The 25,344-nt window shown below is 36.9% G+C and overlaps 1 protein-coding gene across 1 annotated transcript in view; it reads right to left on the bottom strand.

Moving 5' to 3' along the window:
* Positions 1-191: 191 nt before the first annotated feature.
* lmbr1 (limb development membrane protein 1) overlaps positions 192-25,344 on the bottom strand; it is a 38,408-nt gene continuing 13,255 nt past the window's right edge. The window contains exons 6-17 of the mRNA XM_023326532.1: positions 21,753-21,879; positions 20,588-20,656; positions 20,411-20,475; positions 20,083-20,155; positions 15,543-15,632; positions 13,527-13,603; positions 12,968-13,045; positions 9,863-9,936; positions 9,532-9,622; positions 8,893-8,959; positions 3,878-4,039; positions 192-2,816 (exon numbers count right to left, since the gene is read on the bottom strand). Of these exons, the coding sequence (XP_023182300.1) occupies positions 2,731-2,816; positions 3,878-4,039; positions 8,893-8,959; positions 9,532-9,622; positions 9,863-9,936; positions 12,968-13,045; positions 13,527-13,603; positions 15,543-15,632; positions 20,083-20,155; positions 20,411-20,475; positions 20,588-20,656; positions 21,753-21,879 (1,059 nt within the window). The 3' untranslated portion in view covers positions 192-2,730. The remainder of the gene's footprint in view (positions 2,817-3,877; positions 4,040-8,892; positions 8,960-9,531; positions 9,623-9,862; positions 9,937-12,967; positions 13,046-13,526; positions 13,604-15,542; positions 15,633-20,082; positions 20,156-20,410; positions 20,476-20,587; positions 20,657-21,752; positions 21,880-25,344) is intronic.

Below are 25,344 nucleotides of genomic sequence, written 5' to 3'. Positions count from 1 at the left end.
ATTTTTGATTATCTCCATAATTCATAAAAATATTTTACCAAGTGAACTAAATCCATTTGCAACAATTATGTACACTACATGTGAATAAAAAAATGTCAGGATTTAACATCCAAAAGAGATAAATAATGTAAAAACGTGATGTCCACCCAAGGTCACATAGAACTCAAACACCCAGACAAAATAAAAGCAGGTAAACATTTTACTTTTATTTGCAAACACACAAACAACAAAAATACCATTGATCAAACTGAGAAATCGTAAAAAATACATTCACAAAAACATGTACCAAAATTTACATGCAGAGATTAACAGACAGATGGATAGAAATAAAAGTTACACCTGCAGCACGGAACGACTTGACACCTTCATTCAAACACGGTATGGACTGGAAAACCAGTAAAATCATTTCCAATGAGAAGTGGTCCAATATTTATATGTGAAGTTTTATTTTTCCCAAGAATTACCAAAAAGTCCACTTCTTTTTAAGCCAATGGAACTGCTATTTTATTTCAACCCTTCACTAAATTACAGCTTGCGCATATGAAAGGAGAAAATCTTTACTTTGACTAATTCATCTGCCTCTCTTACATGGAAAACTGTTTAAATCTTAATTAATTTACAATATCACTTTTTATCTTCAGAATTCACATCTTCACATCATCCAAAAACCAATAAAATACAAACAAAAACAAAATATATCTGGCAGAACAGAAAGTTATTTGTTTTTCATTATTATGAAATATTACTGGATGCCCTTTGTCATATTTTTGTGTACTGCATGACATTGCAAGTGTATATTAAAAAAAATTGCGCTGTACATTTTTTTTGTTCAAGTCTTGAATGCATATATAACTTCAGATTTCTATTTGTCATGACAAAGAAAAACAATGCCACTCTTCATCCAAGTAGAATCATTCCAACCAATGCAAGAAAGTGCTCAAAAATGAAGCTCCTTCCTAAACACTAAATAGTGAAAAAAAAAGTAACATATAGCTGGCTTTGAAGCAGAAACTCAGTGGCAGATAGGATCACAGTGTGGCTGTGCAAAGAGACCAATTACCATTACATTACGCCTACAAGATGTTTTGTCATAAGGCATTCGAGGTGATTGTGAAGACAAAGAAAATCACAGTTTACAAGATTACGCAGCAATGCAACAAAACGTAGAGGGACGCCTGAGTTACCAAGTCTTTCTCTTGGCTACAAAGCTGGCTGGCTTGTGGTGCTCCACAAATTCATAGAACAAATTGTGTGTGATTTACAGATGAAGTCGATGTTGGTCCTGTAGCAAAACCTTCTTTCACTTGCACTTCTTTATTGTCTTTAAATTATATTTCACTACAAACAAATTGTAGACAGCCCCTCTAAATTACTGGTAAATCAAATTGTTCACTTCCACAATCTTCTAAGGGAGCCAAATGCAAATCCATCTGTGTTTGTTGAATATCTACTATCCTTAGCTCTGCAAAGTGTGAGGTCAATGCAAACAGATACATCTGTGCAGCAATATTCCAAGCCTACCATGTCTGAATTTCAGAACACATATGATTAAAATAATATCAAAGATGCTTTCTGTAAAACCTTCAATGGGCTCAGTGAAAACTGATTATTTACATCCAAACATTGGAATAAAATCTGAAACAAATTATTATATACATGTAAGTACAACATTTACAAAACAGTCTCCTGTGCGTGCCTGTTTTTCTTTTTGTTTTTTTTTGAAAGAGCAAAAATAATTATGCAAGATGTGCAAAAATTAAAAGTAAGACAAAACTACAGATTCCCTTCAGATTAACTAAAGTTTTCCAATCAGTGAGATTTGGCTTGTTTAAAACGGCCAATTTCTGATTGGCTTAAATCAAATCAGGAGAACCTTAAAAAAAAGTGTCCTCCTTCATACAAACTGACATCAAAAAGTTAAAGCCCACTTGCATAAAGTCAGATAAAAACACATACGACAGCAAAATCACAACAAGATAAGACGTTCAGACCTGACAGGTGCAATGCATAAAATGCAACCCACAATGCGGTGCAGCATTCTGCTCTGGCTCTGTTCAGTGGGAATAAAACACAAGTTACAATGTTTCAAAAAGCATTTTCTGTCAGTTTTTTTCTTATTTTGAGTTCAAAGAAGAAAAAGACAAATTGAGATCCCCTCATGCTTGCATCACTAAGAAAAAAACAACCAACCAACCACAAAAAAGAAATTAAAAATTAATTTATTCTGAGTTTCTCACCAACATTAATTAGAAAAAAATGAATTTAAATATCTTTGTAATTGAATGGTTGAGTTCTACTTCAGCAACTGATTTAAGACTTTCATACAGAAACGGAACCAAGCAGAAACTGCTTTTATCTAGTGCAAAGGTAAGAGTTGCAAAAGGAATAAGGTGACGACGACGGGTGCAAGAATGCCCCAGAAGCAAGAGATGGGTAGTTTAAAGTCACAGTTGAGGTTAGCATCAAGGTCGGTCCATTGATGCCAGTCTTTTTCACTCCTCTGTCTCCGTCCTGGCTCTGTCCCAGCTTCCATCAAAGACGCAGAGGATGGAATGTCACGAAGCTAAATTGCTCTCAGCCTCCATTTGCAGCAACAGTCAGACACTGCCTGGGTTTATTAAGTTCCTTCCTATCCTTTTCACCTTTCAGCACTCAGACAGTACTGTTGAAATCTCCCTGTGGCTCTGCTAGCATGTGTGTGTGTGCGTGCGTGCTGATCAATCGTCCCTTTCACAGAGTTTTCTGATGCCCATTGGCCGAGAGCTTCCCAGATTCGGGGTCTGCGGGGCTGTTTGACAGTTGCAATTTATCCAGACCTGGGCGGTGGGAGATAAGGCAGAGAAATCTCATTAAAAAGCCTCAGATTTTCATTTAGGCACAGGTATTGATGTTCTTTTCTCTCCTCAGTGCCTCTATCTGACATTTTCTAACCCCATTCCGTCTTGTGTATCAAACATTCAGGAATAGTCACATCAAGTCTTAAAATGCAGCTCACTGCTATTTTTTTTTATTTGGTTTCTTTCTAGGTCATTCAATCTGAAAAATAAATAAAATCACAAGTGCATCTCAGTAAATTGGAAAAATCACCTAAAAGTTTATATATTTCAGCAACTTTAGTCAAGAACTAAAACTTTTAGCTTATTGCTAACACTCAATTCAGATTCTCAGAAAATTAAAAAATTAAATAAAGCCAGCAAAAACATTTTTATTACAGAAATGTCATGCATGTCTATGTACTGCAGAATATATACGTTCCATAGTCGGTTGTGGCTCCTTTTGCATTAATTGCTGCATCAATGCAGTAGGTCCTCAATGGCTAATCTCCTGCACTTCATAAGGTTTCAATGCAATTGCGGCTATATTCACTGATTGTGCACCTTTTTCTACCACACATTCTTCCTTCCACTTAATGTTCCGTGAACATGCTTGGACACACAACTCCGAAAGCCAGCTTATTTAGCAGTGACTATTGGTGTCTTATCTCGTTTGTGGAGGGCGTCACAAACAAATTGTAAATTAGCTGGACAACTGAGAAGTCAGCAGTCTTTCCCGTAATTATGTAGATCATTTTGTATTTTAAAAATTCATTTTAAAATACTCATAAGATATACTCAATACTCATTTCTCATATATTATGTAATATTATGAGAAATTGAATGTTGGGTTTGGATAAACTGCAAGCCATAATTATAAAAGATTTACAGAAATAAACCCCTGAAATGTATTCTTCTGTGAGGAATCTACATTAAAAACGAGTTTAACATTTTTTAATTGAATTACTAAAATAAATCAACTTTTCATTTATTATCTACTATAATGCACCTGTGGATTGTCAATGTTCCAGAACAAAATAAGATCAGGCTTAAGAGACATTTACCTAGGGCCTTCAGGAGTTCTTCTCGCACTGCAGAGGTGAATTTTCTCACAAGACAAAGAGTTGTCACAACAGCAAAAAGCAAGTTGTAAGAGAGGACAATGTAGAAGTTTCCCAGCCAATTAAATCTCCCAAAGTCCCCCAAGAGATCAAACCTGGTGATACCTGTGAAGGACAAACAGAACTGTCAAATTGTTTTTCTCCCCCATAGTGTTCAAAAGACAAAATCCACAAAGGGAACGCATACAACTTATTTTGTCAATGCCAGTTTTGAAAAGTGAGGTTCTGTGTTCATAAGCAGGATTTTATCCTTCTTGGTGAAAAGCACTGAGGCTTCTGGAAAATGCAGCCATATCTTTTCTCCCTGCGGTTTGACGGATCTTTCTGCAGGAGCTTATCTCTTTCAACAAGTGAAAACACTCATTCTGAAAGACAGAATCAAATCAAATACTATTTTTTGTCTCTACAATCTTGTATATGGTAAGTGATTTGTAACATTTCATTTTCCCCCTTTTTAAAACATTTTAAAAGGTTTTAAAAATCCTTTTTAGTCATCTGCTTACACATTAAAAAATATAAAACTTTAATATCTTCATTTTTTTATTACAACCTTCAAGATATGTAAACAGAATTCAAATACATTCAGGATACAAAATACATTTTGAAAGTCATGGGCTTTTTAATCATATCAAAGTAAATTGTGGTTATCAAAAGTTAGTTTTAGAAGTGCTACAGTTTTTCCCCGTAGCGTTCCAACTGTTGAAAGTTTGTTTGATGAGATGCCAGGAAAAAGTATCAGAGTACTGAAAACACACTACTAGTTCCTCACTGACATGACATAATATCTGTTTGCAAATACTATTGGTCACAAAAATAAAAGGAAACAAAAAAGAAATGTTACAAATCACTTGCTATTAAGCTGAAGCTCCACGAGATAATTGTGGGCAGTAAAGTCTTTCTGCATATTACTCGATACCATTTCAAAAGAGATAGGCCACCAAATATTATCTCCAAGTAATCCTCTTAAGTTTGTGTTTTTGCACATATGAATACAGTAAGGACTGCTATAATTGTAATCATTTTTAGAATTATTTTAACTTCAGTGCATCATCCGGAGCAGCTTTGTTTTGCCATACGGCAACACAATATTAGTTTACCGGTGCAAAGTGCCCACTGTTTTCTCCCTATATACTGTTTTGCAGCTTAAGTGTAAATTGCAAAACTGAATAATATATGCACTTGAAAACTATGATCAAATTTAGTAAGTATTTATTTAAGTCCATGCAGTAGAATCAAAATAAATTGGAAACTTATTTTAGCAGCAGTTGTAATGAGTGTTCCAACTGTTTGGTCATTTTTTTTAAATGTTGTGTAAATAAAGTCACATGGTGGTGAACCTATTGTTTTAATTGTATTGTTTTCATGCTCCCATGTTTAGCCTGGATATGCATGTTTGGCAACGGTCAAAAATAGATTAGTTAAAGGCTTTACATCTTGGCGCTTCGGGAGGTAGAAATTACTCTGCAATTAATTAAAGGTGGTTTTCAGCTTAAACTGTAATCTAGTAATAAATAAATGTACAGTTAGTCTTGCAAGTCCCTTTCAGGTCCTGCAAGACCTTTTAGGTCCAGAAGATTTAACATGCATGTTAAATCTTCTGGTTGAGTTGATCATGTCAAATTTCTACTGCAGCCATCATTGTTGCTTTTCTTCCCAGCCTGTTTATCTTTATGTTGCTGACCCTCGTTTTGTATAGTTGAACAACAAAATCTTGTCAGTTATGATTTACAATGTATTTTAAAAGATACTTATGCTGTCAATTGGATGATAAAATACTGTTTTATTTAATATGCTAAATTGATCAAGCAAACCACCAATTCAAGTCTGTGTTTCATAACACTTTCATATCTGATCTCGTCTATAATTTGTATGCACGAATCATATTCTGATGTGTCAGACTGAAGAAGCCCCAGTCTCTGGGCACTACTTCTCCTGTAACATCTTCACAATCTCTGTCGTCAATTAGATTGAGCTATCGATTCAGTGTCTGCAGAGATGTATTTGCAGCCGCAGTAAGCAGTTTGGCAGACATCGCAGACCTTTAACAAAATTGCCCATGAAGAGGCAGGGAGAAAAATGACGGAGACCTCAGTCGATGCAGCTAGGCACTGTGGTCTGGCCAAATTTGTTTCTAATAGCAAAGGTTCTGATCCTGGTTTGGTAATTTGATACAATCTAATTAAAACTTTAAAAAAAATGATTTTTAAAATGCCCAGAGCATATCTGTAGTGGAGAGTTGCAGACATCTATCTGCATGCTGCTGGTTACACATCCAAAAGGCATTCATCTGTTTGACCGGGGTCATCTTTAGATTGCTAAAGTCTTTACTGAAACACTTCAGGACTAATCAGTTGCTTGTACATGTTAACAAATATGAAACCCTTGCCAGAAAATATCCCCATTTTCTTTTTCTTACGCATTTATTCATCTTAGGAAGGATCTTAGACTTAGCTCTGGTCGTCACTGACTATGAAATCACAGGCTAGTAAGAAATTTTTATTCTATGGTCAGTTTTAAATAAAAGAAGCACCGTGTTGCAGTTTTTAAACAAAAAAATTTAAATTCAATGCATAACATAATTAACCTTGGAAAGAAAAACAGCAATTGTTTTGGTTGTTAAAACAACATTCAACTTTATGTCTTAAAATGTCTTAACACACCACATTTTCCATACCAAGTCTTAAATCATGTTTAGGTTCATCTTAAATTTTTTATCCACTTTATGCTTCCTTCATTTGTTTGTTTCTTCAGAAATGAGCCAGAAACACTCAAATGCTCTGTAACTAGCAGTTCTGGTAAACACATGTGGACGTTCTTCCACAAAAACTACAAGCCCCATGCAGCAAAATAGCAAAACATACAGCCTGTTGGATTTTATCCTTCCTGGTGAACCTGCAACACCAAAACCTTACTTATTGCACATTTATTTTAAAAAAATGTAAACATTCATGTTATTTTATCTACTACAACCTTCATCGTGGAAAAGTCTATCTTTAAAGCAGTTTGGCTTATAAAACAGCCTCATGAAGCAGTGAAAAGCTCAGACAAAACTCACTCAAGCACTTTTATGGCTTCTCATTGAAAGGGGTTTAAACTGTAGGAACAATTTGGCAGATAGCTGGAGAGATTTTGAAACATATATATTGGTAATTTTGGTATAAGATTTAAACTCTAGATTCAGGGTGGTAGGTTACCGTGTTATCTGAAACCATATTAGAAAATGTGTATATCGATCGACCTTGTTTTAGTGCTTCTCAAATCTCCGTAACAACCCTGACTACAGACAATAAGACGCAGCAAGACTCTGAGTCAACCTTATTAAAGTTCAGTAGGTTCATAACCCAACCACTCTGCATCCTGGGAACTGGTTATAATATGCATTTGATGTAACTCATCTGTCACTCCTCTGTAAAGATGACATATATTCTGCAAAGCTTTGTACTGTGATACACTTGTTTCCCCCCACTGGAAAGTATACAAAAAAAACTGATAAACACACAAAACTTTTTTTTTCTTCTCTCCTAACATCTCACTTCGTCACACTCAACTCTCAATGAGTTTTTTTTATCTTTCAGTGGGAGGCCTTTTTCCTTTTCAGCTCAGTCTCATGCATCTATTCCTTTCATTTATTCAGCGTCACAAAGCAGAACCTGTTGATATTTTGTAAAGCTCCCAGTGACTCACTGTATGCTTGCTCCATCCCATTCTGCAGCCGGTCACACAACACACACACACAGAATAGGGCTATTTAAACAGCTGGGCTCTGCATGTGTATTACTGCCATTATGATGGTGCCACTCCTCACATTTCTAGCCCTTCTAACAGCACTCTGTTCTACTGTCACTATAGAAAGTTTCAGTAAATTCAGCCTAAATGACCTCATGTTGATAGTTAATCTGCAAGTGTTTATATGGGTGCCATATTAACAGTGTCTTGAAGAAGCAGTCATAACACTTGAACCTTTTCATATTTTGCTTTGCCTCAAACTTTAATGTATTTTATTGGGGAGAGAAAGGAAAAAATATGGCCACATCATGCCGTGGGGATGCTTTGCTTTAGCAGGTACAGAAAAGCTATATAGAATGGACATAGTAAAGTGGACAGAGTTAAAACAAAGGGCAGTCCTATTAGAAAACTTGAGAGGACATAGTTAGAGGTCTATCTTGCAGGGGGACAATGAGACAAAACCAACAGGCAGAGGTACTGTATGATGGAATGATTTGGTTCAAAGTATATTATTGTTTTAGACTGTTCCAGTTGATGTCCAGAACTAAATTCAACTGATAATCTGTGATAATGCCCAATAATGCTCATAAATAAACTTAGTGTGCACTATAGTAATTAAAAGGATAAAGCAGGTAGAGATTTGTAGGAAATGGGCGTGCAAATTATTGTACATCAAAACATCTCCAATAAATGGATATTTTGGACATTAACTGTTTTCTATTTTGTTTTCTTGTGCTGGTGGATCAAATTTCTACCATTCAAATTCAAATTGGTGGTTGCACAAAAACAGTCCAGGTACCACAAATGGTCTGCCGGCCACACTTTGGACATCCCTGCTTTAACACATTAAATCCCAATAAAATACATTTCAGTTTGTGATTGGAGTATGACAATTGAAAAAGATTGAGGAAGATGAACCACTTTATGATGCATTTCATTGTTTGAAGTTAGATCATTAGGAACCATCTAAAAACTTACATTTATCTTTAAAACTCAAATCTACACATCAGCAGCTGTAAAATTATTTATTTAACTTCTTCACAGGAAAAGATAGAAAGTTTATGTATGTGGTTCATTTATTTAGGTTAAATCATGCCTACGAAAGATAAACCAAACAAGTTTAAATATGTGTAGTCAATCTTGTCAGGCTGTTTTGTCTAATTTCTGGTTGAAAATCCAAAGAAACTGCTGATATACAAAATGATTCTAATTCAAGCAGGCAATAAACTTACCAAGAGTTCTGGACATCACTGGTAGAGCTGAGCTCAGGACCAAGATGGACACACAGCAGCCGATGATCTAAAAATATGATAAAATGGTCCCATTTTAGTTTCCAGGTCACTCAAGCACACAATGTGCACTTTATATGTGGAGGAAGGAAAGCACCTGATAGTTCCAGTGCTGATATGTCCACACACATACACACCACTTAATGTTAAATTGGTTCCACATATTACACAATTAGTACCTCTGAAGTTGCTCATTACCAGGTTCCCTCTATTGTCCTTTCAAGCCCTTTCACTGAAGCGTCATGGCTAGTTAACAAGCTGCACCACTCCCAAACTCATTATCAAGTGAAAAGGTGCCCCTATAGGCTGAACAGAACACACATCCTCAACCCCCTAACAACCCCAGTCTCCCTCTGATGTATAAGAAAGGAGCTCGCACTTTGTCAGTGTTTACGCAACCCGCAAACAAATATTGGACAGATCGACGAAAGCTGTTGTGAAGCTTTGAAGGGTAGGAATTCAGAGAAAAAGGAGGTAGAGGACAAAAAAAAAGGAACAGATGAAACTCCAGGAGTCCCCAAACACATCAGCACCTCTGGAGTAATTTCAACACCTTTGCCCTCCACTTGAGCCCATCTTTACCGTTGTCATGGTTGTGTCATCCTTCCTGGGAGTGAATCCCTCAAAGACACGCAGGCTGTAGAATCCAACGACGGAAGACACCATCAAGTAGCTGTTCAGCAAATCAATCAAGGAACTGAAAACACTTTGCTGCAAAGAAGCTTTATTGAGTCTTTTATATGTGTGCCTGGATTGCTCCTTTTCAACTATCATAAAAGGTGATGAAACAACACAACTTGTTCCCGGAAGGTGTTTGGCTGAGCTATGCCCTAAGCAAACAAGGCAGCCTTGGCGCTGTTGCTCTTGGTCATGGAGCATACGACAAACAAAGAGGAGGTCACTTGAAGGATACAACATGAGGATGATCTCCACCACCGCCTGAATCACGCCAAATGTGGACAAAGACGTATTCCCAATGCCTCGCTCCTGGACAACAAAGAAAAAATGCACAGTTAGCTCTCGTCGCATAGAGCACCCCTTTAAACACATCCTAAATTAAACAAAAGGTTTATGATAACTCTGGTTATTGGGAGTAAAATACTGAATTGCCGAAATCTTGCAAAGTCAGTACATGTTGCCCAACAAATTTTCCTACAGAATCAGAATAAAACCTGCTAAATAATGAATAGAAGAAGATGAAAGAGGCTCCTACAATATATGAACAGGTGTTCAAACAAAAAACACTATATTGCTTATGGTAAGAAGCGTAGACCGGCTGAAAGCATGCCAAAAACATAAAAACAACAAAACAAATACTTAAGCAAATAGACTACATGTCCCTCCCCCTCAACCCCCAACCTTCTCTCCACCTCAAAGATCTTCGGAAATCAGAGCAAGACAAACATTTACATACTCTGAACATTCCAAGCAGCTGTTTTGTTATATGATTAATATTTGCTTTTATTGGTCTTGGCACAAGAACTGACCTTTCAAAGTGAATTATATGGAGCAACTTAATTACTTTATTGAACTAAACAGAGTCAAGCTTTGCAAATCTGAAATTAAGGCACCTACAATAAAAAGAAAAAAGCAAACGTAGTCGTCTTTGCTAATCCAGAAAAACATAAAACATTTCATATCCATTTATTCTGGTTATATGGGATTTTACTGAAAAATGTTACTGAGGAAAGGGAGAAAAAAAACCCCAGTCTGGCATGTTGTTTCATGCCTCTTAATGCAACCGTCATCTTTGGGAGCTTACTGCAAAGCCATCCTGCAGAGTTCTTACTCTATTACACGGATAATTTAGTAGAGCTGATGTAATTTATTATTGCAGGAATGGCGAGCATGCATTTGGTTATGTATGCTCTCAATATGCATGAATATAAAAACTCACAGAAGCTAGCTTTAGATAAGAATTGTCAGGTCTTAGTACAACTAAGCCTGTTTGTAGGAGGAGTGATGTATATCTTTGACTAATGCTTACAAAATAATTTAAAGAAGAAGATATGCCCACAACAATAAAATCATTAACAGGTGAAATAAATCATTTGTTTAGTCATAGTATCTCAGACTAGTTTCTAAACAGGTCTCAAACAATAATGCTGCAAAAACTACTTTACAATGGCACACATGTTGACACAATCACAACTGGACAGGTATAATTAACCTGGGATTTCTCAATTAGGATCACAATAATCATACCATATATTAAAAACATAACTATTATTACACAGTCAAATGTCAGATCAGCAACCGAGGGGGTGAATACTTTTATTAGTTTGTATTGTGATGTCATTCCTAGTTTAACCCAACTTAACTGATATACAATTCAGTCTGAATCCTGGCTCTAAATGTAAAAACAACACAACACACACAGTAGGTCCATAACAGCATCTTTATGGCCTGTATTATAATCCACATGCTGTGTGCAGGCTGTAACCCACCACAAGACATTTTTGCTTGGGAGCTGCACATTTATTTATTAATGAATTTATACACTAATATCCAAAAGGTGTGCTGCAAAAAGCCAGATTTTATAGCAAAGTGGGCAGATTGTTTGGATTTTAGATTGTGTCACAATAATTACAGCATGGGAAATGAATTGAGCAGCTAGTTGTTGTTTTTTTTGTTTGTTTTAAACCACATCTATTTAAAAATATATAGATTTTTAATTCTACTTGTACGGAAATTACCATAAACCTGAAGGTTAGGTGTCCATTTTACTAGAATACAACATTTTTGCGACAGCTAGCAACGGAAAGGACCTGCAGTAACATCTTTACTAGTCCCTCTCAGAGTTTGTTCATAAAGCCATTAAATGCTGCTCTCCTTAATGGAAGTAGCAGCAGCTTTACATGTTCTCTCTTTACTCTCCTGTTCTGTAAAGCCGAGTGGGACACTGCTCAGTATGCTGAAGACTGCAGTAGGACGCTCAGTTAGAAAGGAAGACAAACGTTGACAGGGCACTTTCATTGTGTGCGCTCCATATAACAATTAGCATATCAGGGGTTCATTTGACTTTCCCACAGTCTGAGGCTTTGCTCGGGTCGTGGCGCGTCCAGATGTCAAACCAGATGTTTTTCCAACTTTCTTTCCACTATCCAATCAAACTTTGGGCAGAGGGAATTTTTGTGCCAGAGGGGGAGCGTGAATTAATGTGTAGGTTACATAGGTAAACAGATGGATTTCATATCAGTATTGATTGTTTAAGAGGACGTGACACCCCCTTCTTCTGGTCCTGTGAGATTAGATCAAAGGTGTGGCATTCATCCAGTTGGACAGACGCATAACTCGTTTTAATTGGGCCAAACTATCAGGGAGGACAGGTTCGAGCTACATGACGCGCGTAATTTTGGGGGGGGATTTTCGCAGATGTGTCAAGTCAAAGCAAACATCATCTCAATAAAATAATTGGAATGTGGAGGGCAGCCCTGTCAGTTGCCTGCCAGACGCAAAAACATAATGTGGGAGAAATAGGATACATAATGTTGCCCCCTTTTCCAGACAAGAATGCAACCACAAACGCACGCACATGCGCATAAGTGCACGCGTGTATGCACCTCTGAGTGCCGATGAGATGAGATACAGAAATCTTTAAACAGCTTTCTTGTTAGGTGAAGATGAAAATCTCCAAGAGTCATTCCACTCTCTCAGCCTCACAGTGAGAGTCCTCTACTTGGCCCTGTTTGTCTTTGCGGCAAGGAGGAAAAGCAGCTTTATTCAATCACCATGGACATGAGACACGTAACAAGCTCATTGAGTCTGCAGGCTGCTGTGAAATGACTCTGAATGAACTTCCAAAACAAAACCGGCAACACATGGTTGGGGCCAGATTACCATCTTGTTGAGCTCTTTCTTCCGAGGTGCACCTGAGCATATCCGGAATTTGATTTATGTCTCTGCTGAGAGCATGGCAGGTCCGACAGGCGTGCTCCTCTGCAGTTTACATTCTGGGTGTGTGATAGTGTATGTGTGAGAGAAAGAGCTGAAAATGTACTGCAGTTAGAGGGCTTACCGTGGATCCTTTGGGCATGGCCGTCTCATCCACTAGAAGGTAGAGGATGTTCAGCGCCACCATAATGACAGAGATTGTCTGCAAACACAAAGGAAGATATAGATTTGTTTACATACAGCATAAATGTAAGGTAATTGTTCCATTTCTTTCAGAATTTGCCATTGTGATATACTTAACTTGCTGATTTGCAGGAATGGTGAGGTATAATAACTATTTTGTCATTGTAAACCGCTCCAACATAAAGCTTTAAAAAAAAGCTAAACAATGAGAAGTAGGCAGGACTGTGACGCACGTGCCATGCTTCACCCTTCTCCTTTTCTAGTGGTATTAGATGGCATAAACAGTATCTTTCACACTGTAATTTATACAAAATCCCAGTTATTGCAAGTGGCTAATCAGCACTGTTTAAAACAACTATTAGATAAAAGTAGTTTCCCCACCCAGACTCTGTGGGAAAAGTTGAGTTTGGAGGTGACTGTGTTAGTCCCAGTGGCCACCAGCCAGGCTGCAGACGCCGAGAGCAAACAGAGCTTAATGACAGGTCAGCCTCAACACTTACCGTTCCTGCGAGCAGGATCAGCATCACTATGGGATACAACAAGTTCTTCTCCCATCCTGATGCCTTCTTTCTTCTCTCTAACAAACAGCAAAGTGCAATGTTAATCTTAAAGACACTGGGCCTCGTTTATGAAACGTGTAAGATGCAAAAATAAGTATAGTCATTTTCACATTCACTTTGAGATGCATTACTCTGGACTTGACTGAGAGTTGTTTATGTTTAATTATGATGATATATATATATTTTTTTTTTACTTTTTTTTTTTTTAATCAGATTTTTTTCTGACATTTCACTTGTTTGAAAAAACATAAAGGGACAATCCCATGGCAGTTCACACACAATAGTTTATATCTGTGTGGACCAGAAGAAAATAAGCTATGTCATCCATGCTAATGAAACATGTTTATTTCCCAGTGATTTCAAGTGATACTGGGAGTTATATTTGATGAAAATTCATTGGAGTACTTTGCAATTTAGAGAGACAGACCACAGAAACATGTCAAATGCTCTGCAAAGTTAGTGTATGAATCTGGGACAACGTTATTGATGGCTGATCAGCTGCACAGAGATTTTTTTCAAATTACAAATCTGTGGCTGATAATTATGTAATTCCACACAGGAGGATCAAACAGATTTGCCTTTATAAAGAGTGAACACATCACCTCAAATCTGACCTTTCACACACATCAAACAACCTTTTATTGGATGCTAGAGGTTTACTCATTAATGGAAATAAATCTGATTGATGGTAAATAAGTTTTCTTAGTCTAAGAAAAATATTGAATCTCTTTTGCTTCTTTAAATATATGAGAAAGTTTGCTTGCTCTGAAATCCTTAATCAGAACTGATTTATGGTTAATTGTGTGATAAGACAAATTGAATATAGTTTAGCATAGCATATCAGATGCTACACTATAATCAATATTGCATTCAAATGTCATAACATAACCCTAGACCTGCAGTTGAGGAGGGAAAATTTGGCATCCAGAACAGATTTTTTTTGGACAACAAGATATTTCAGTGGGAGATTGGGGAAGCTTGAATTTGGACTCATTTTTGTGCCCAAATATAAGCAGTGAAGAGTGTAACTTCACCACTTTAATATGTTCATCTGAAACCACACGACTTCTAACTGTATTGAGAAGATTCATATCGTTTATTTTAGTGAATTATATTGTAGGTTATGTGCACCAAACACATCTCACCTGCGAACGAAACCACAGCACCTCCAGGTAATACAAATCTCATAACCATCAACAACGATGCTCTTCCTCTTTAATCAGCCACACTCATCATTGCCTTAATTAACGGAAACAGTAATAAATCTCAAGATAAAATGAAACGCAGCAAAATTAATTTTGTGATTTATATTTTGGTTTCAACATCTAAGAGTGTGGTGGGCAAACCAACGTGACTTTCCTCCAAGCCAGATGAAACATTTCAATTTTATACCTACGTCGTATTTCAGCAGCTGATCAGTCATGTTTGTAGTTGCGACTGACAGCTTGTAAACCTCATGCACTCTGTCGCTGTAACACTGTTCTCCTACATTGTGTATGTGACCGTCCTTATATCTCTGACATATTGATTGTCTTTGTCTATTCCCAACCAACAGTCAGTTCTCTGTATTCTCAAAGTGTATTCAGTCTGCTTGCCCGAGAAGTTTGCCAAGTGCATTTTATATGCACCATCCTTCTAAATTAATGACATCACTAAAAGGCTTGCTACAATATAAAGTTTGCATCTTGTCCAATATCCTAAGTGCCTTTGTGCTCTCCTTTCCCTGAAACACGGCTCCCCAAAAGGCTCTGGCTTCATTTATAATATCCTAAAATGGATGGAAAATTATCAGGCAGTTCTGATCCAAGTCCAAATTAAGAAATTAAGGCAGATGAAGAGGGAGCAGCTGCCTGTCAGCAATATGTAAAAAGCTAATGTCTTTGCCATACATTACTCTAGTAATTCAAGGTCTTAAAACAAAATACATCAGTCTTATCAGAGAATGCAAACGCTTACCCAGTTTACTCTTCTGATTTCTAATATTGTCCAGTTCTTTGGTGAGTTGAAAAGTAAAGCTCCCTCGGATGTAGGTGTGTGAAGATGATCCTGTGGAAGAACAAACAAATTAAACTTTTACCATCATACAGTGCATCGGGCTTCACAAAATACTGTGCAGAGAGGTTTTTATTATTGTGATAAATATCAAGATTATCAACTGAAACTGTTTATCAATTGATATAAATTGTTCATACATATGCTATCTAAAATTAATTTTATACATTCAGGTACATCAGTTAATTAGAAGAATTTGAAGAAAATTATCTTAAAAAGTCAAGGTAAAAGAGGACTGCTCTTCCAACTCCAATTTTTAATTTACCAAAAGACAGTAGAAAAAAAATCCTCTGCCTCTCATCTTAAAATTAAATGAATAGGACTCTGAATAAACAACAACTCTTGCCACATCACATTGTGTCATTACTTCTTTAGCAAAACCAACACAGAGAAGCACAATATAAGAAAAACAACATGTATCCTTACAGTTTCCTTAAGAATTAAAAGATTAAGAAGCATCTAGGGCTTTCTAAGCAAATGCAGCTGAATAAGTGATTGTCAGCAAGCGTGAAAACCTCTAAAAAACACGACTGACAACTTCTCAACAGTCTCCTGATAAATTAAACATGTCAGCAGTCGGGGAAGTAATTCTGAAAGTACACAGCAACAGTGCAATAATCTTAAGCACACAAGGAAATATACAGCAGAAGGGTTAAACCCTCTAGAAATGTTATAAAAGACAGTTAATTTATGGATAAAAGTTATTTCATTACATGGTAACCGTTAGATTTCACGAACTACTTCTACAGTTTGATTTAGCTTGTAATATTTTTTTAACGTAATTTTCAGACTTTTTTATTTATGCCATTTAATTTTTCTTCGTAAGAAAATGTCACCCAAGCATGTAATCCTGCTTATAGCACATGGCAATGTTTTTAAATTTCAACGTGATTTCACACTAAAACTACTCAGGAGCTGTCTCACACATGCCACAACTAGTTGAGTGGGCTCAGTAAGCCAGCAAGGGATTCTCCAGGAAAACCACAAGGCCAGCTCATTTAGGGCTAATTTATCTGTTTTACTCTGTTTTCCTTCCAGCTTGACATACTAGCATTGAAGGCCGGTGAAGCCAAAGTGGAAAAGTATCCATTTGCATCCCTCGGGGTGACTGGCAGATCGAGACCAATTAGCTCAGTGTTACACTGTTACTACCATGCAATAAAAATACCATCTTTCATCTTTGTTACAGGAGTGAGGGACTGATCACTTTGATCAAACCTCTTCCTTTCCACTGTCATTATGACACGCCCTGTCTGGATGAGTTTAAGTAGGTTACAAAGGTGAGATAGGAAGAGAGCAAGGTAGAAGTCTATGTCTAAGCCTTTAGAGATAACACTATCTGTCCTGGGATCTGAAAAGGGGAAAGTTTGAACCCTGAGAGCAAAATCAAAGAGAAAAGCGCAGCACCAAAGGAAATGTTGAGAGTTTCGTTAGACTATTTTCCCCTTCAATCACAAACTAAAGTGATCATCTGGGAACTCAAATCTACTCAGTCAACTTCACTGCTTTATCAGTTTTTCATACGAACAGGATTTTAGATGTAAAAAGTAGATATAAATGACTTCTTCATAGCTGAAAAACGAATAGATTGCATTTAAAAACAAAGATTTTTTCAGTTGTTGAAGCAAAAAGGGGAAGTGATGAGGAACTGAGCTGCAGTATCTTCAATGACATCATTCCATACTGAAGTTACATATATCCTTCCTCTCCCTCTGCTGGCACCGTCAAGTAACAGACTGAGTTACAGCGAGGCAGAGATGCTGAGTGAGGGCTCTGGCAGCCAGGAGGGCTCAGAGTTAATTCAACATATCCTCTCCAACCTTCTCCGGTGCTCAAAAAATTACGTCATCCCCAAATATGCTAAACACCATGCTGAGAAAAGAGGCAGTGGCAAGGTCATTGTGCCGCATAGCATCTGGACAAGCACCATGTTGCTTTGTTTTCAGAATACCAGGATGTAAAAACATCACTTTGCAATAAATTAGTTATATACCCCAAAATCTACATAACACATGCATAAAAAAAAAAAAAAGAGAGATTTTTTTTCTTGTCCCTACAACTTTAATATAAACTACTGGAGACATCCAGTGGTACACCACACCTGTGCTTGCAAATTAAATTCTGAATTTGTAAGCATATTTATAAATTTGTAAGCCAGATGTTCATAAATCCAGGGCCTGTCAGCCAGTTTTCAGCTTCTTTCATAAAGCTGAAAACGGAATCATCAGTTTTTACAAGCATTTGCTGTTTGTTGAGATGCTGAAGGGGACTGAGGTTTGCACAGATCCAAAGAAAACGTGGCCACACCTGAAAGATAAACCTGAGTGGATACAATATATTTATGTGTTCGAGTCAGAGTGTTTGACTTTAGCAGAGTTTCTGTGAGTTCTGCAAGTCATAAAAAGCCTTAAGTTTAATCATCTAAATTTAAGGCTTTAAAAAGTGTTAGATGTGCCCAGATTTAATGCTTGGTCTTAAATTATATTTACCTGAGTCTTAAACTTTTTACGATTTGTTTATTCATTGCTCTTTCTATAATTCTATCATTTTTTCATGCACTTTTTATGCACTGGTAGAATTTATTTGTCTCATCTGTACCGGTGTCATATTGTAACAAATATACTGTATATGTCCTATGTTCACAGCCTAATGTAGGCATTAGAGTTTGATAACTCAGATATAAAAAGTACTTGAGTCACATACAAAAAAAAACCCAAAAACAATTCAAGTCATAGTCAAATTGTTGAAGTCATCAAATGAGTTAAATAGTTATTAAATATTTACCAACACTTGCAAAAAACCCAACTACACTTTTAAATTTTAGCAACTTGTAATCCGTTTCATGTCATAGAGCTGCAATATTTGGAACAATTTCTTAGTTTCTACTTCCAACCATTCATCTATCGATTTATTGGCATTTTCTTTACTGCTTGTATAAAAAAATAAGCAATTTTGACTGGTGTTTCTGTAATTACATGTTAAAACCACAAAGTAAGTGTAAATGGGCTGCAACAAACAGTTTATCATTACATAGTATGTTCATGTTATGTGAACTCTCTTGTTTTTCCACTTCAAAGAAAGTAGACACATGACTACTGATCCTCAAGATGTACTGATCCACACAATTTAAACCACAGAGATGTCCCTTTAAAATGGGCAATTACACATCGAGGGACCACAACAAAGAGCCCCACACGTAAACAAACATGAATGCATCGACTGATGAGGCTCAACAGTTTGCTTCTAGAAAACACAAACCGGCGAAGGGGATAATCTATCAGAGAGCGGACACAGGTGAAGCAAGAACACACTGACGTCTCTGGAGTGTGTCCTGTGAACTGTTCCTGAACCGATTTCTTTTCAATTCTCTCAGATCAAAGAAATGCCACCCGAGCCTTCGGTTTCACCAACATAGAAACATGAAAAACAAGTATTTGCATGTGGATAAAAAAAACACTTGTCTGATAAGGCAGAAAATCCTCCCTCACTTCTAACTCCCACCTCTTTAACAAGCAGAATGAACTGCAGTTTGGCCTCAGTCCACTGTCAGACATGTGTTGACCACAGTTATTTTTTTCCCCTCAGAGGGACTTGAAAAGATCAAACAGTTAAGGAGATGATAAAGAACAGATTACAATTATTCTATCAGATAGTTCAAAGCTGGGCAGTGTGGAATGAGCCCCGAAGAGACCGTACGCATTGGTGGCAGTCTATGGAGGAGGCAGGCGGTGCATTCAAAAACACACACGCTATCAGAAAGAGATCTTTCTTTTACCTTCCTGGTTTGAAAGGACGCTTGTCCTCTTCATTTACTCACATCTGTACACTTGGTTGCGTGCTTGAGTTCATGCTAAAGTAGGTTTTGGAACTTAACTTCCTGCTTTTAGAGATAATTCCATGTCAAACAAGGATTTTATGGAACACAGAGGGGCTGGACATAGGAGGGAAATGCAGGCTAAAAAAAAATAACATTTTTATCATCTTTGAACTCTAAACTTTCCCTTTGTGTGCAATTCCTAAGAAAAGCAAAGGACTTTGGTCGCTTTTTCAGACATCAATAAAAAAGCAGGTCTTTAATGTCCACAGCAGCAAGCCGCAAATTCCTCAAAAGCTTTAATTTCCTCCCTATTAACCAGGATACCATTCTAGTCCCGACATTAAATGAGGCAATCACTTCACCAGTGGTGACAGAGGCTCTGCAGAAAAACTTCCCAACCATAAAATATCGTCCACGGTTAAGGTGGCTACTTTGACCTTTGGCAGAAAGTTAGAAGAGCGGAGCCGTGTGTGGAAAAACCTATGTCAAAGTGTGTGTGAATTTCTTTTGCCCCGCTGAATTCTCGATGCTAATTGATTCCAGTGAGGCCAGCCTTTATCACACCCAATAGTGCAGTCAACCTCTACCCCTGCCTATAACGTGCCAACACGTCTCCCACAGACATACCGTTTAATCTCCTCTGAAGGGCTTCCTCCTGCAAATGGATGCAGTAAATCTGCTCATCCAGGTCCTCCAGGATCTAAAGGGGAGGGGAGCAGAGAAGGGAAAGATGAAATGGGTTATAATTAGGTCCAAAGTGGGACTGGAGCGATGGCAGATGGGAGGATGAGTAGGTGATTTATTTGTAGTCCTGTCATGCTTTTAATGGCTAAATGTTGGAGCTTTAGGAACAGAAGAGCACAATGTAATAGATCTGACACGGATTCTGTTAAAAAAATACAATAAAGCATTTCTAACTTAACCACATAAATATTTAATTTGAATTGTTACCTACCGTCGGTTTCACTAATAACTGGCCCATGACAGTAAACATCCTGGACATCCCCACAGGAGTGCACACTTAATAGAAAACAGACAACAACTATGATTATCACTTCTGTTTAAGTGCAAAAGGGAAAACAAAATTAGGGACGTTTATGTGCTGTGCATAAAATTGAATCAAACAACTTACTTAGCAAAAGCAGTCCTCCCATCAGGGATATACAGGAATAGAGGTATGGCAGGTAGAATTCCCAAAGATCTAGAAGAAATTATTTCATAGTTTTTTTAGTTGATTTAACAGATTCATTTTTTTTATTTGCAGTGTGTAATGCATATTTTCTAAGCACTTTTAAGGTCAGAGTTAAATTTCAACATTCTGCATTTGAATTTCTATTTAGAGCTGGAATCTGGACTAGTTTAGATCAGCTCTATTGTAACTTCTAAACTTATTTGTCACATGAATTAAAAACAGAACAGTTTAAACATGGGCAGACTGTTTAAAATAAAGAGGTCGAATGGAATTTAAGTACATTTGAAAAATGAGGTAATAAAAATTATTAAATTTATATTTGGATAAGTCAAAGAAAAAATGTGTTAACTAAAAAAAATACATGTATTATTCTGAATTTTTCTAGATAATATAATAAAACAAAACATATCAGAAATCTCAAGTTTCTTTTTTTTTCTAAACTCTGTTTTCTTTTTTCCAAACATTTACAACTCAAATGATAAAATTCAGTAGTTTGTAAAGGTTTTCAAAATGAGGTTGGTTTCCTCCTAATCTCATCCTGTGAACCATTATGTGCAAAATAATTTTTCTACTTTAACTTTTATGGAGTGATCGATACTGGGTCATAAAGTAGATATTTAAGAGCTCTCGCTTTTTAATAAGGATATTTCTCAGTCACAGTGGAACTGTGCCCCTGTCTGACCCTTTTACAGGTTACATTTTATAGCTACAATAGGGACAAGGTGAAGAGCTTTACAAAAAGTGAATGATTCACCCTTGCAGGATATTTTCTAAACTTCAAAGCACAATGAAACACCAGCTGGTCATGAACATATTTTGATGCCGGTTTGAGGTTATCCAGTCATGATCATTATTTAGTCCAGAAGAATATGAATTATAAAAGTCACTTTTTTAGTCCAAATGTAGCCTGAACAAAGATGATGAAGGTCAAGTTTAACCCTTACATAATATTGCACCAACATTATTTGGACACTAACGGATATGTTTAGATGTTTCTATGTCTTATTTCAAAAGAATCTCCATGTAACTTAAAACAAAATTAGTTAAATTTGAAAATGCATAACATTAATAGTTTAATTGAAGAAAAAGATATTAAGCCACTTACCATAGAGTGATTCCATACTGGCTGCATCATTGTCAATCAGGGCTGATGCCACCCACACAATGCCAAGAATGAGCAAAGCCAGCAGGAAGAGCATCACAAACGTCTCCAGAATGCGAGCCTTTATGCCCTGACAGAGGACAAATTATGGATTAATGTTGAACATAAATATCACAGTAGAAATCATCACAAAAGACATAATATTTCATCACAGTAATATTTTGTTTTTTGTTTTCTGTAACTCATGCAGTCAAAATAATACAATTGGAGCAGCAGAAGTCAATTAGAATGGCTTTAAATTAACAATGAACTGTCAAAGATATGTTCCCTATTTTCATACAAAATGGTCAAATACTCAGACTTTAAAATTAATTCGGTTCCTGGGACATGGACACTTCTTGCGTGTCAATTTGAATTTTCAAGGATACCATTCAGGCATATCTTTCATTGGGTAATTCAATGACCTACGTGCATGAAACACATTTTAACATTTACAAACACTGTTAATTCAATCAATTCATAATTTTGTGAATTATAAAATAGATTTACGATTCTTTTTTTCTTCTTCTAAAACCCAAGACTGGCGTTGACAAAAGTTGACCAGAAACCAGCTAGAACACCTGGACAGCTAACTCGACACCAAAGGAAATGTGATGCAAAATGACCAGAAACACGGAACATGGAGAGTGCTGCTCAGGAATACAGTGAATTGACCCGATTCTTCTGTACAATAACAATTTCTTTTTGCACAAATAGAGACAAAAAATATTTCCAAACGTCCACTCATTTCAACATAATGGTTAATAATTAATAATGGGCAATGTGTCCATATTGCCCATTAAGCAAATTCAAAATACTTCTACAATTTCACAGTACTGTGTACTTATTTTTATCTGACAGGTTTATTTGTTTCTACTTTAGGATTTAAAGTAATAATAACAAAACTTTTGCAAGAAGAGGATGGTTACATTTTCTTGTATGGGATGTTCCTAATTATGGAAAATGATGTATTAAAAACCTTTTGCATCATTCTCTTGTCGAAATTCAATTGAAAAACAGCTCAAATCTTGATTTCTTATTATTTCTATTTTTAAAAAAACATTTTTCAGTTCTTTATCAATTTTATCTAGTTATTAGGATCCAATGTGAACGATCGAAAGAGCCACTTGAGGCTCCGGAGCCGCAGATTGCAGACCCCACTCTAAAAACCCCCAGAATACCTGGAGAAGAAGAAAAAAAAAGTAGACAGAGGGTGAACATTTGTACCCATACAGAAAGACTTGCTCAACTTATATTTACCAAAGTGACATTCGTGTACACCATTTATTTACCTTTAAGCTATCCTTACATAAAAATACTTACTGGATGCCACTTCCAACATCTGACATTTTCAACAGGAAGCAAAATTCCCCCAACACCAAATCACTCCTTTTTAAACTGCCTCACCTAATAACAGCATGACTTCCACTAACCCTACACAAACATCACATAAAGGCTCCCATGGATCTGTGTGTAAAACAGCTCTTTTATACACGCTTATTGTAGTCTATAAAATAGGCCCAACAGAGGCTGACAGTGGCAGAGGCGAAATTAAAAAGAGGAGGGGAGCAGGGGTGTTCCGAGGGGCGCAGCTACTGTCTGCGATCAAGAGCAGACCTCCCATATGGGGCCGATTAGCAACTCCCTGAGTACCGCGGCCAAGTCCCATGTTGTGTAGACGAGAGAGTTTTGGGGTAATTTGGGTTTTCCGGGTCACAAACTGCTGAGTGGTTAATAAAGCCCCTTCCTATCTGTTCTCACAGTTTCTAAAACCTCCCTCCTCTGGTGGAGACATGAGCTGTCTAGGGCAGAAAGATGGATAGGTGCTCCCAAACACATGTAAGGTACACAACCAGACATGGGATAACAAGCGTTCCCTGCCTTTTTGGGGAGTGCCATTTAAATTAAGGACATGTGAGCAATTTGTTACCAACTAACATAATGGCTGTGTGGTTGCTGTTCAGTATTTGCCAACAAGTACATTAAGGAGAACCCTCTTCGAATGCTTCGCCTCTTAATCATGAGGCCACTTTATAGAGTGGACCCGGCTGCGGTTTGAGGGAGTAAATCATACAATGTTCTTCATTCCTCAGCACCCTTCCAAGTACACCTGTCCTTAGGGGTCTGCTTTATTATACAGTTCCACCACTGTATAAAAGCTTTTTTCTTCCCATAATAAAATGTATTGGTAACTTACTTTAAAATTGCGACATTGTTTTATGTATACACGTACAACACAAACACTGGGTTGCCAAAACAGTTTTAATTTTGTCACACCGCAACCACAAACTGTGTTCTATTGAGATTTTATGTAATAAAATCATTATTTTGAACTGAAAAGTAAATGAACTGAAACTTTTGTCCTTAACCCTCTCTGAGCCAACACTTTGTAGAATCACCTTAAGCTGTATTTACAGATGCAGTTCTTTTGGAATAAATCAGGGTAGCTTTGCAGATTTACAAAGCAAACTCTTTGTCCGTTTTTCTTTTCAAAATGGTCATGCTGCCGTTGATCAATCAAACTGGTCAGAAAGCGTCAAACTGGAATTTTAAATTGAATTTAGGTCTGGGGTTTGATTGGGTCGGATGAATATCCCTTGACTTAAACCATTCTATTAGACCTGTGATTGTATAGTTGAGGTCCTGTTTGAACGTAAACTTCTGTCCGCCACAGGCTTCAGTCTTTAGCAGACATTAAATGACTTCCTTTCAGCTACAATTAGCCTTCTTATCAACTCTGAGCAGCTTTGCTATTCCCTGCTGAAAAAAAACATCATGTCATGCTGCTGCTGTCATATTAACTTAGTAGCGCACCTTCCTTCACACCTTTATGTGTCCCTGGGATAACTTTTAAACTACAAGGACTTCTCATGTCTTTTTGTCCAACTGTTATTTTTTTTCTTGACATCCCATAAGAAAGGACACATTTGGAGAGTCAATTATTACTAGTGGTCTTGTTGAGAAATGCAACCACTGGTTTGTATCTCTGCAGCTCCTCCAGTTACTGAGGGCCTGTTAATTGCTTCTTTGATTCATGCTGTCCTGATATGGAGGGTATGAATCAAATCATTGGCCATATCTTTACAAGTTGTGTCATAATCTGTTTTCAAATGGTTGATAGAACAATGTCTTTTGAAATATTGAAAGCTTAGAATATTCCTTTATCACATAATTTCTCCTTAAAGCCCTTCACAACTTTATCCCCGACCTGTTTTGCCGTTTGTTCACTAATGTTCCCTAACAAACCTCTGAGGCCTTCACAGAACAGCTGGATTTATACTGAGATTAAATTACACACATTTGGACTCTGATTACATATTAGGTGACTTTTAAAGGCTCACACTAGATTACATTTAAGGATATCAGGGTCTATTGAGTGAAATACAAATCAAAACTACATGTTCTAATTAGTATTTTTTATTTATAAAAATAAAAAAAGTTAAAACCAATGTATTACTTCCCTTCAACTTCCCTCTATTTTGTGTTGGTCTATTACTTAAAATCCCAAATATCTGAAGCTTGAAAAAGTTCAAGGGATCTGCATAAGTTTGCAAAT

Source organism: Xiphophorus maculatus, chromosome 21, assembly GCF_002775205.1.
Source record: "Xiphophorus maculatus strain JP 163 A chromosome 21, X_maculatus-5.0-male, whole genome shotgun sequence".
NCBI lineage: Eukaryota > Metazoa > Chordata > Actinopteri > Cyprinodontiformes > Poeciliidae > Xiphophorus > Xiphophorus maculatus.
The sequence above is the reverse complement of the archived record's forward strand: the minus strand, read 5'-3'. Positions and strand labels throughout refer to the sequence as shown.